Genomic DNA, 10,847 nt, shown 5'->3' with positions numbered 1-10,847 from the left:
TCAATAAAAACAGAAATTTGTATTTAATGCACAAATGATTTTTTTACTGTTAAATTAAATACCAATTCAGTATTTCACAGCAATTAAATGCATATAAAGTGTGTTAAACTGTGATTAAGAGTTCTGCAAATTCCAAATGACATGATTAATTAAGGAAAAAAAAACATCCAAAGTATTTTCTTCATTAAAGAAAATCGAAAGAATATCTACAAATAAGATGTTCTAAAAGCTACAGATTCCCAAAACCTCCAGTCAGTTCAGTCAAAGTCCACCGAAGCAGCATTCATTAGAAATCAGTGACTCCTCATCTTCTTGGATGTTTTGGTTTAGATCATGCTAGACTTTTTTGGAGATCCACAAAGCTTCTCTGATGCACTGATTTGGCAGGATTGGTGTGGATCATGTCTTCAGAGGGTTAGGGGGGGGCTTTCTCCGTCTTATGGCTCCAAACAGGCTGGCGTTTTTCTAAGAAGGCTCGGATCCCTTCTTGTCCGTCTCTCAGGGCCAGGTTGTCCACCATCACCTTGGACGCCGTGGCGTACGCTGCGTCTCTGCCTTGAGCCATTTGCCTTGAAAACAAACAAATCAGACACTTTTGTATGAGTTCTAATGGAAATTTGAATTTAATCATTCTAATTCTGTCAAGTAAAGGCGCCGCCCACTGATATTCCGATATTTCATCATGTAAATCTTTCATATTCTCTTAAAATTGGTAGGAAGGATTCAATCAATAATCCTCTTAAAAAAATGGCGGTGATCTGGGGGAAATAAGGGTCCTTCAGCGCCGCCCTCACCTTTGGAAGGTGGCCTTGCCGAGAGCGACCACGGGCCGGCTAGCCCGACACACCCGCTGGGCGATGGCGAGCGTCTCCTCCTCCAGGCGCTCCTCTGGCACCACCTTGCTAATAAGACCATGCAGCAGAGCTTCCTGGGCTGAAATAGGACTTCCTGTGAACAACATCTCCATGGCAACCTCATTTGGAGAAAGGAGAAAGAAGATTATTAGAGTTTGACACTGGGAGGTTTTACATCTGCAGAAATAATATTTGTTTCATCCACTGCTTCAGTTTTGGCGTTTGTCTAAAAATATGTTAATCAACCTGACTTTGTTATGTTAATTTATTACTTTTTTCCCTCAAGTATTTGTACGTTTTTCTAAACAGAGCTGTCTCAGTGAACTGAAATGCCGCCGTGCCCGTCGTGTACCTTCCTCGGCACGGCTCTGCCGATGGCCACCGCCGGCGTCGAGCAGAAAAGGCCGACGTTGACACCAGGAGTGGCGAAGCTGGACTTGTCTGTTGCCACGGCGATGTCACAAGAGGCAACAAGCTGGCACCCGGCCGCCGTGGCGACGCCGTTCACCATGGCAATCACCGGAACAGGGACGTCCTGTATCAAAGTCATCACCTACAACAAAGAGCGGATCCGGTGATGAATAATTACAACAGCAACCTCCAATCTGGATGAATCTGACCGACTGACCTCTGAACAGGTGTGAAACACCTTAGCGTGATATTCCCGGCCCTGAAGCGACGTCAGCTCCTTCAGGTCGTGTCCAGAGGAAAACACGGGACCTTCAGCTGCAGCAAACACACGGGAAGCTTTAGGTATGGAAGTTTTTCTGTTCCATCAGATTCTGAATTTTTTAAACCTTTGCATTTTCTGTCAGGATTTTTTTTTAAACACTTGATTTTCAAACAGCAACAATTAATCCCCTGAAATATTATTTTCTATCCTAAACATTTCAGCGTTTTTGATTTCAAGAATCAACATTTAGATGGTACGACGGAGTTTTTAGGGCCATTTTACAAACAAATACTTTTTAATTACGACTTTTAAGTCGTAAATTTACAAGAAAAAAGTCATAAATGTCAAATTACGAGATTTTATATTGTAAATTTAAGAGAAAAAGTCTCAAGTTTTTACGAGACATAAAAGAAGTCAGTTTATTGTCTCACTAGAACGACTTAAAATCTCATAAATTTACGAGGAACATTTTCTAAATGTATGAGCTTTCTCTCGTGTATTTACGAGATTTTAAGTCGTTCTAGTGAGACAATAACGGACTTCTTTTCAATCGAATTTCTAGGCCATCAAAATGTTAAGTTTAAAAATCAAAAACACTGAAATATTTAAGATAGAAAATAATATTTCGGGGAATAAAATTTTACTGTGCGAAAATGCAAAATGCTTAAAAAATTTAAGGGAAAGTTCAAGGGTTAAAAAAAACAATTGAAATAAAATTCAAAGGTTTTAAAAATTCAGAATCTGATGGAACAGAAAAACGTCCATATCTTAGCCTCCATCACGCCGTCCAAACCAACCTGATATGACGATCACTCGCAGATCCTCGCCGTCCACGTCCGTCAGGATGTTTTCCCGGAGCGATTCCAGCATGGACAGAGACAGGGCGTTCCTCTTCTTTGGGTTGTTTAAAATGATCCTCCTGAAACACAATTCATTTTCTTTAACCAGCAGCAGAAAACCACATGTTCATTTTAAAACCTTTCAAACAACAAAATGAAGCCGTAAGCTGTTTGGCCTGCAGGTGCGACCCGCCCCCATCAGCTGAGCCTCTGCTGCACACCCCTCACTCTGCCCCTCTACCCCTGCCACCCTAGTCATTTATGAGTCCATTTTTTCAAAATGGCACCTTTTCTGTTGTTTGATCTCCATAGCAACCATATTCTTTTTGGGTTGCCTGGGGGTGACGAACAAATCTATGCTTTTTTCAGAAGAATCGGCAAAAGTAAACTTTTGGATTTCCTTAGCAACTGAGGTCTTTTTGGTAACCATGTCCACATCGTGTGTCATATCATTTTGTTCAGCTTGACCCAAGGAACCATAAGAAAATGTTTCACAACCGAGAGAATATTAAAGAACTACATAGTGAGCTGAAAACATGGCGTCCCAAGCTAAACCCTGCTGTTATCAATAAGATAAAGAAACTTTATTGATCTTAACCTTGGAGGACACTCGCATCAGTGATGTACAGACTTTAGCTAGTACAACAATATAAACAGTTAAAAAATACAATAAAAATTAAAGTATAAGATTATATATACATATGGTAATAATTAAGGTGTTCCAAATTATTCTTTTCTGCTTTAGTTGATCAGTTGAGTTTAAACATATTTTTGGTTTAAAAATAAATGTATTCATTTTATTCTTGAGGTCTATACTTTTGTTTTAAACTTTATCATTTTCAGTTTAAGAGGATAAAGTCGTTTTCAAGAAGTTTTAACCTATAATTGATCAACTTTATGATCAGCTGAGGGTTTTTTTAATCCGTCTGACTGAAAATCCTCCCTTTCTAACCACTTAATTGTATATTTGCAAGATAACAGCAGAACTAAAAGCGAGAATCTGCAAAATCTTAGGAAATTAATTTATTGTTTTTTCTTGATTCTAGTGAATAAAAGTCGTTTTATGCCAGATGTTTTAGAGGAAACTATAGTTTTTTTCCCCACAACCTGACCTGAACTATGGACTCTGTTTTACATAAATGAAAACAGCGAAAATGAATATTGTTGAGGGACAAATGTTATTAAACTCTGACGTCTTTTTGATTCGCAAACAAAGACAGCAGTTTCCGACATAGTTTCGTTTTCCTTCAGCAGCACCTGATTCCGGCCTCCTGCCGTCTCACCGTCAGCGGCTCGGAGCAGAACCGTCGAGCGGAGAGCAGAGGCCCGCTCCCGCCGAACCGAGGCACGCCGAGAGCCGCGAGGAGCAACGCGCGAGCCATGACTGGCTGCCTTCACTGTCCCACACTCACTTCCGTGTAGCGTCGTGACGTCACCAGACTCACGCACTGGAACAAGAGAACAGTGTTTCTCTTTTTCTATAAATGAGGATTTTTCTTTTCTTTGGTAAAATATGAAACAACTTATGACAAGTAAATTAAAACTTATAAACGTGTAATTATTGTAGTTTTTATTTTTTTAAAACACAGAAAATGCAGTTAATTTATCACTTTTTCAAACTAAATTTTACATAAGTTAAAAATATCAAATCTAAAATAAAGTCTGAATTATCTTGATAAATATTCAATCTCTTTTTCTGGGTCTATTAAATCTTTTACCTACATTTACAGATTTGACTTTAGATACATAAAAAAAATTACCAAAAACAAATATTATGTCCTAGAAAACAACACAGGTGTTTAGATTTTGGCTAAAAACTGCATGATCATGACAAAAAAACGCTTTGAAAATAGATCATCAGATGATTAAAGTGGAACTTTTTTAGCTTCATTAGCTTTGCTAGTGATGTTTAAATCAAATTCAGCCAGAAGGACCAAACATGATTATAAAAGAATCAAAAGTCTTTTTAAGAGTTGTTTTTATTGAAGTGAGAGCTTTCAGTCCTCAGTAACACAAGAAGACAGAACAGTACAGGAAATGATGTCATGATTCGTAGCTACAGAATGTCCCACTGGAAAAACATCTCACGTCTTTTATTCAAGCAGCAAAACGAATCGTCTCCATGGATACGTGATGAACAGACACAGATGCACAGATTGGATTTTATTAAAGGCACCGCTCAGAATTTCCCGTTTTTCACTTGATAACGTGCAAACGAGGACGTGTGAAGCTCTGGATGTTCCACGATCAGAAGAGAGACGTGTTGAGAAAGACGTGATTGACATTTCAGGGTTTCATGGTCGGCGTGACAACAGAAGGTTAGCAATAAACGCGTTAAGACGGATGTCGACGTAAGACGTGCCAAAGAAAGAGTCCCATCACAGAAACGGGCGCAGTCCTCCTCTCCAGGCAGAGGAGCAGGGCGGCCAGCAGGGGGCGGGCCTCGTGTCAGGTGACCGCGTTCAGGCTCTGGCCCCCGTCGTTGGGGGCAAAAAACTGGACTTTGGGCGGAGCGAGGGCGGAGTTGTTCCTGTGCAGGTTCCCACCTTTCCTCATGGAGTTGTTCCGCCGCATGGAGTTGCGCTTCCTCAGCGAGTTCTGGTGCGACAACTCGCTCTTCTGGAGGGTCTGGATCAGGATGGACGGCTTCTCGTCCAGCTCCCGGGCGCTGCAGGGCGGAGTCGCCACCTTCAGGGAAACATCCGCAAACGTCTTCATCCCGTCTCGTCAAATTAAGACCATCCTATTTTCACTTTTTTACCTTCACTGTGTTCCCGAATTTGGAGTAGTCCACAGAGTACACGCCCTCCTCCTCCGTTACTATGGGAACAAAGCGATGACCCCACTGTATCTCCTCGGAAATGTAGGAGGTCCGGGCCTGCGTGGTGATCCCGGTCGTCTCCACGACCCCCTCCAGGATGACGATCACCTCCAGGTCGCTGCACTGCAGCTCCATGGCCGACAGGTCATAAAGAGGGCTGAAGACACGGCAGAATCACAGCTGCAGCTCCCTGTTTGTCCAGCAGGTGGCGGGGAGCGACACCCAACATTGTTTCATAAGAAAAACATGTTTGATTGACTTGGAGAAACGTAGAACCTGTTTTTGTCGATGACGTGGCAGATGATGAGCGGGGCAAGGAGGAACAAGCTGTTGCTGGCCATGGCGCTCTCTGTCTGCACGTCAATCTGGTGGATGGGGATCACCTCCCCTTCCGGCGTGGTCGTTTTCCTCACAACCTGCACGAGACGCACAGGACCAGCCATCAAAATTCCAACCAAACTACTAGGCCAAATTCATGAGAAAGATGTTAATAAAGGCCTTTTGAAAGGCAAATCATTGTTTTGTTTTTTTTTGGCATAAAATCTCATGTATCGTGTTTTTAACGGTGTTGGCGTTCCGGTGTTGAGCATCATACTACTAGACTACAAACACTTATGGCATAAAAACTATATGTTCCTGTAAATATCCAGTTAAAATGAAAGAAGGATGGGAAAGTTGGTGGTTTTGTTTCCAATCATAAGAGTTAATCTGTCTTTATGTGGGTAAGCTAGTTAAAAGAAACTAGAAAACTGCGGCGTGAATAAGTTACTAATTAAAATAAAAGTCTACAGCAATTTATGCTAATTACTCATCTAAATTTACTTTCTTTATATTACAAACTCGTTTTCCTCTTTCAAATAACTATTTTGCTAAGAAGCTTTAATTAGATTTAAGATACATAACGTCTAATCCCCAATAATTCCAATCCTTTGTTGTAATAACCGTTGACAGTATATGAGAACTGGACTGAGCGGCCCCTCCCCCTTACATTCCTAAATACAATAGACTTCTATTGATTAAAAAAACAGCTGTAACTCAGTCATTCTATTGGTCAGAGTGCCCATTATTGATCTGATACTTTTTTTTTTACATGTTCTTAATAAACCCAATTTTTTTCAAATATATTTTTACGGTAGTTCAAGTTATTCCAGTCATAAACTGACCAATCAGACGCCTCGATAAAACTAGGCGGCCTCGTGTCGAATGCTCAAAGCATTTGATTGACAGATTCACCAGAGGCCGCTTTTAGTGGAAGGGGTGTGGCCTTCTAATGTGCTAACTCCTGATTGGAGAGAGTGGTTGCCATAGAAATGTGGACACGGACAGAGGACAGCTGGTTCCAACATGGCAACAGTCTTGTGAAAAAATGGCGCCTGACTTGACTTCATTTGGTTGAAACCAGCGAGGCATTTTCTAGGAGTGGCGTCACACGTGATCCGTCCAGTTGTAGTTTGTAGTTGTTGAAGTTGTACTCTAGTTTAGTTAGAAAATATTTACATAAACAAAAAAATGTTTTCAAAAAGATTTTTAAGTTACCAGAAGCAGCTAATCTTTAGCGACTCTAGCTAGCTACGATGTTTTGTCTATGATTAAATTTACCATCTTTATGAAAACATGTAAAATGACAAAGATAGTAGCTGACTGCCGTCTGTCATTTTTAAAGCTTTTTCAATAAAAGAATGATAAACATTTAACATCATTTATTTAATTTGTTCAGAATTATTATTAAAGTTAATAATTACAACCAAAATTTTTTCTGAATTTATTTTTTGTGTAGGTGAACATTTTTATGAACTTTTATTTATTGAAATATTTAGAAGGATTTTTACCTAATTAACCTTTTCATGCCAGACTTTATTTCAAATGATGTAAAAAAAATATTCTCGAATGTGTTTGCATTTAAAGTGATGCTAAATTAAAGTCCTAGATCTAACAGCATGTTGCAAACCACAAGGGGGTTAAAAATATATATGTATAATGAAAATGTGTTTGTTTTTTCTGTGTAGATTTCCGCTAAACACTTTGGATTGGTAATAATTAATATCATATAAAGATGGTAGATAGGCAGTCATGAGGAAATTAGGTCCATTAACCCTTTAGCACCGTCACTATTCAACCCCTTAAGGAATTTATTTAATTAATATTTGATTGACATAAATCCAGTGGATTCTGAAGTGGAGAAAAGCAGCTGTGTGCTGTAATGTAACACGTAAACTTGTCTTTGATTTAAAATCTGTTCAAATTACTTTGATCGCGTTAACCGTTAAAGACTTAGGTTGGTTTAAAGAGCGTGTTGTTTTGTGTCATCGGCGCCATCCTTGGTGTTAAAGGGCTAAATAGAAAACGCTAAATATTTTTAAATGATCTGTGAAGAATGATCCAGGTGAACCTGTAGCCGGACAGTTGCGCCGATAATCATGCTCTTCCTCAGATCGCCGATCCGAATCATGAAACACAGACAGTTGTTCCTGACGGCGATCACGGCGTGGCGGCTGAAGATCAGCGTCTCGGCGCGACGGTTTGACTGAGCCGTCTTCATGAAGATGCAACCTGAGGACAAAAAAAAAAAGATATAACTTTGTGGTGATCCCCAATAGATATGAGTCGAGGGTTGGCTTTCTTTGTGTCTGCAGAGGTTTCCAACGCTGACATGTTGACGTCTGGTCTTAGGTCTTGGATGTGGGAGAACACATTATCTGGGAGAATTTCGTAGCCTCACCCAGCATGACTGCATTGATGATGAGGCCGACTATGTTCTGCAGGATGAGGACGGTGATGGCCGTCGGACACTGCTCCGTTATCATGCGCCCGCCGAAGCCGATGGTGACCTGAACCTCGATGGAGAAAAGGAAGGCTGAAGAAAAAGACCTGGACGGAGGAAGAGTCACAGCTTGTTGAATCCAACCAACCAGGAGAATCATTGTGTACAATTCTGAGCAACGAGGGACTAAATCGGTAGAATTTAAGAATGCACAACGTTGATTAACATTTCCTTGTTTGGCAATATCCCTCGATATGTTGCAGTTCATTTTTCACAGTATTGCTTTCTTTTGGATTTTGCATGCTGTCATATTTTACACTACATAGCGTTCTGCAACCTGATTGGCTGGAGACATTGTCAATCAATCTCCTCCATGCTGCATCTCAAGTACAGAATGCATCATTTGGCCAAATCTACATAAATCTTTGATTGCGATCAGCCCTGTATTTTCATTCTATAACACGCTTGTCCGCTTCACAGACAAGCCCCCAAAAAACAGATCTCAGTTGGAATTGGAGCCACTAAGTCCATTTCCTTCGGTTCGTGGTTCCTTGGTTGTAGAAAAAAAAACTTTGGTTTACATGTAGCTAACTTGCTAACATTAGAGTTTTGATGATTTTTCTTTAAATGAACCAGTTCAATCGCTTTGATTTGATGTTATTGTTAACACCCAAACAAACATATCAGTGTTTCCTCGTTCATCGCAGGGGTTTTAAGGCTGTAAAACTCCGGATTTATAAACTTTTCTCAGACAGACGTGAACATTTCGACACTTTTTTCTCTTGTTTAAACTTTCAAAGTTCAGACCTTGATAGAAAAACACGTCCAGGATTATGGAATAAAAACAAATATAGAAGTTTTATGTAATTTGGAAAACTAAATTCCTTCTGTACATGACACACGGCACACAGAGTGAGTGACAAAGTCAATAGCCAATCAGGATGGAGAACACTGTATATATAAAAAAAAAGCCAAAATGCACCAAAAAAACAACAAAACAACAAAATCAGTGACACAGCCAGAATATGAAACTGAGATAAAGTGAGGGTGATCTCTGCAGCTATTCCTGTTGATCCATCTGTGTTGTGATTGAGCATAAAAACACAACGTCTGTCCAGGTAAAGCTTGTGATTATATTCAGTTATTTAAGATATTGAGACTCTAGAGGAATCTTTGTGCGCCAGGGACAACATGAAAAAAAAATGAGTACATGGAGTCCAAGAAGGCAGGACTGCATTTCAAAATCAAATTTACTGCTCCTTCCAGAAGCAACATCAGCTCCAGTTGAGGGTTTTCCAGGGAAAACCATTTTTGGAGTATCTGTTCTCCATCAGGAGACTCCATCTGCGGCTCTCCTCACTTCCCAGATGGACGCTGATAATGGAGCAGGGAGTGCAGCAGCGTGGGAAACTTTCATGAGGAAAGAACATTTCTGTATCTTCACATACATCCCAACTCCTCAAGAACAGAGAGGAGCATTCCACAGATGAAGAGTTTGTTTGTTAAAGTTTGTTAAAAAATAAAATAAAAAAAGGAAAGCAGAGACAATAAGCTGGGAAAGGAGGTTCAGTGGAGGAGAAGGAGACACCAAAAAGTCTCTTTTATCTGCTGGAATGTGAGATCACCTGTTTCCCCTAAAATAAACAACGAAGGTTCACCCCTGATGAATGTCCTGTCCCTCCTCTTCCTCTCCGAGTTTAAAGTAAAGTGAAGACGAGCAGCAGGATGAGGAGTTCAGAGACAAAAAAAGGGGACATTAATGTCTCCTGGTTCTTACTTGACCTCTGTGACGCAGTAGGGCCGGTTCTTCACGCCCGGGTCCAGGTCTCCGTGCGCGAACGCCACCAGCCACCAGCTCATGGCGAACAGCAGCCAGCTGCTCACGAAGGTGGTGGTGAAGATGACCAAGGTGAAGCGCCACTTGAGGTCCACCAGCGTGGTGAAAACGTCCTGCAGGAACCGGCCCTGCTCCCGGATGTTCTTGTGCGCCAAGTTGCAGGAGCCGTTCTTGGCGATGAAGCGCGCCTTGTTCACGCGGTCCCTGAACACCGGCTTGCGGGGCATCCGGGAGACGAGCCCCGGCAGCCCGAACTCCTCCGGGATGATGCTTTTCCTCGGGTACATGCTGACTTTGGGAGCCTCGGAGTTAGCTCTCAAACGGAAATCCGAAGCCGGTGCGTCTTTACGCGCGGATCCATCGACTTTTCGGGGATGGTTGGAGGCGAGCGCCGCCTCTGCCGCTCCTCTGAGGGCAGGGAGGGACTGACGGCACTGTCCTGTTGACGTCGACCCGCTTCAGAGTCCAGACCAGCTGAGATCTGCGCCTTCAGGGACCCTCCGGGACGGTCGGAAAAGTTACAACTTCACGCGCGTCAGGGCAAAAATTTCTCCCAAATGTTAAAAAGTTTTTTCGTGTCAACAATTCTCATCAGAAACTAAAACTTTAGCTAAAAAAATGTACTAATTTACTGAGCTGAATCATGTGTTCAGGTTCTTCTGAAAATGAACAACTGGAACAACTCTCAATCCGGTTTTAATATTTGATTTAAATTCACTGGATTAACCCTTTCCACTCTCAAAACACGTGGGTTATTCATGTTGGGAGATATTTCTACGATAACTTTTGGAATAAAACTATTTTTTGTTATAATAGTTCTAATTTTAATCCAGTTTAATTCTTTTTCTTGAGTTGAAGTAACCCAACAAAAATGAGTCAATTTTTTAGCCTCAGAGCTGAGTTCGAAACTACAAAATCAGGGTTCCTCTAGACTGATGTCATATAATTATCATTAGTGTCAAACCGCCGAAACAACAATAAAGAAGATTATTTTATTAAAAATGTCTTAATTTTCTTGGATTTCAAAGGTAATTACAATTTGACCACTAGGGGGCGCCATTA

The 10,847-nt window shown here is 41.1% G+C and overlaps 2 protein-coding genes across 2 annotated transcripts; both read right to left on the bottom strand.

The window, feature by feature from the left end:
• echdc3 (enoyl CoA hydratase domain containing 3) lies at window positions 1-3,813 on the bottom strand. Its single transcript, XM_004083227.2, has 6 exons — window positions 3,624-3,813; window positions 2,325-2,446; window positions 1,483-1,580; window positions 1,207-1,407; window positions 795-973; window positions 1-569 (listed from the first exon to the last, which is right to left on the bottom strand). The coding sequence occupies exons 1-6, from the start codon at window positions 3,746-3,748 to the stop codon at window positions 416-418; spliced, it is 879 nt and encodes a 292-aa protein (XP_004083275.1). The 5' UTR covers window positions 3,749-3,813; the 3' UTR covers window positions 1-415.
• Window positions 3,814-4,327: 514 nt separating this feature from the next.
• kcnj8 (potassium inwardly rectifying channel subfamily J member 8) lies at window positions 4,328-10,456 on the bottom strand. The gene is made up of 6 exons (XM_004083226.5): window positions 9,726-10,456; window positions 7,907-8,055; window positions 7,577-7,737; window positions 5,464-5,603; window positions 5,128-5,344; window positions 4,328-5,054 (listed from the first exon to the last, which is right to left on the bottom strand). Exons 1-6 carry the CDS (start codon window positions 10,070-10,072, stop codon window positions 4,815-4,817), a joined length of 1,254 nt encoding a protein of 417 aa, XP_004083274.1. The 5' UTR covers window positions 10,073-10,456; the 3' UTR covers window positions 4,328-4,814.
• Window positions 10,457-10,847: the final 391 nt, after the last annotated feature.

The sequence above is a fragment of the Oryzias latipes genome, chromosome 23 (genome assembly GCF_053564925.1).
Source record: "Oryzias latipes strain Hd-rR chromosome 23, Olatipes_Hd-rR_3.1".
In the NCBI taxonomy this organism is placed as follows: domain Eukaryota; kingdom Metazoa; phylum Chordata; class Actinopteri; order Beloniformes; family Adrianichthyidae; genus Oryzias; species Oryzias latipes.
The sequence above is the reverse complement of the archived record's forward strand: the minus strand, read 5'-3'. Positions and strand labels throughout refer to the sequence as shown.

Excerpts from the sequence above, each read along its gene's own strand:
- echdc3 (XM_004083227.2), bottom strand. The coding sequence starts at position 3,748 with ATGGCTCGCGCGTTGCTCCTCGCGGCTCTCGGCGTGCCTCGGTTCGGC. Across the intron at positions 2,447-3,623 it reads CGGCAGGAGGCCGGAATCAG|GAGGATCATTTTAAACAACC; the intron begins GTGCTGCTGAAG and ends ATTGTGTTTCAG. Across the intron at positions 1,408-1,482 it reads TGTTTCACACCTGTTCAGAG|GTGATGACTTTGATACAGGA; the intron begins GTCAGTCGGTCA and ends TCTTTGTTGTAG.
- kcnj8 (XM_004083226.5), bottom strand. The coding sequence starts at position 10,072 with ATGTACCCGAGGAAAAGCATCATCCCGGAGGAGTTCGGGCTGCCGGGG. Across the intron at positions 7,738-7,906 it reads CATCAATGCAGTCATGCTGG|GTTGCATCTTCATGAAGACG; the intron begins GTGAGGCTACGA and ends TTTTGTCCTCAG. Across the intron at positions 5,604-7,576 it reads GCGCAACTGTCCGGCTACAG|GTTGTGAGGAAAACGACCAC; the intron begins GTTCACCTGGAT and ends CGTCTCGTGCAG.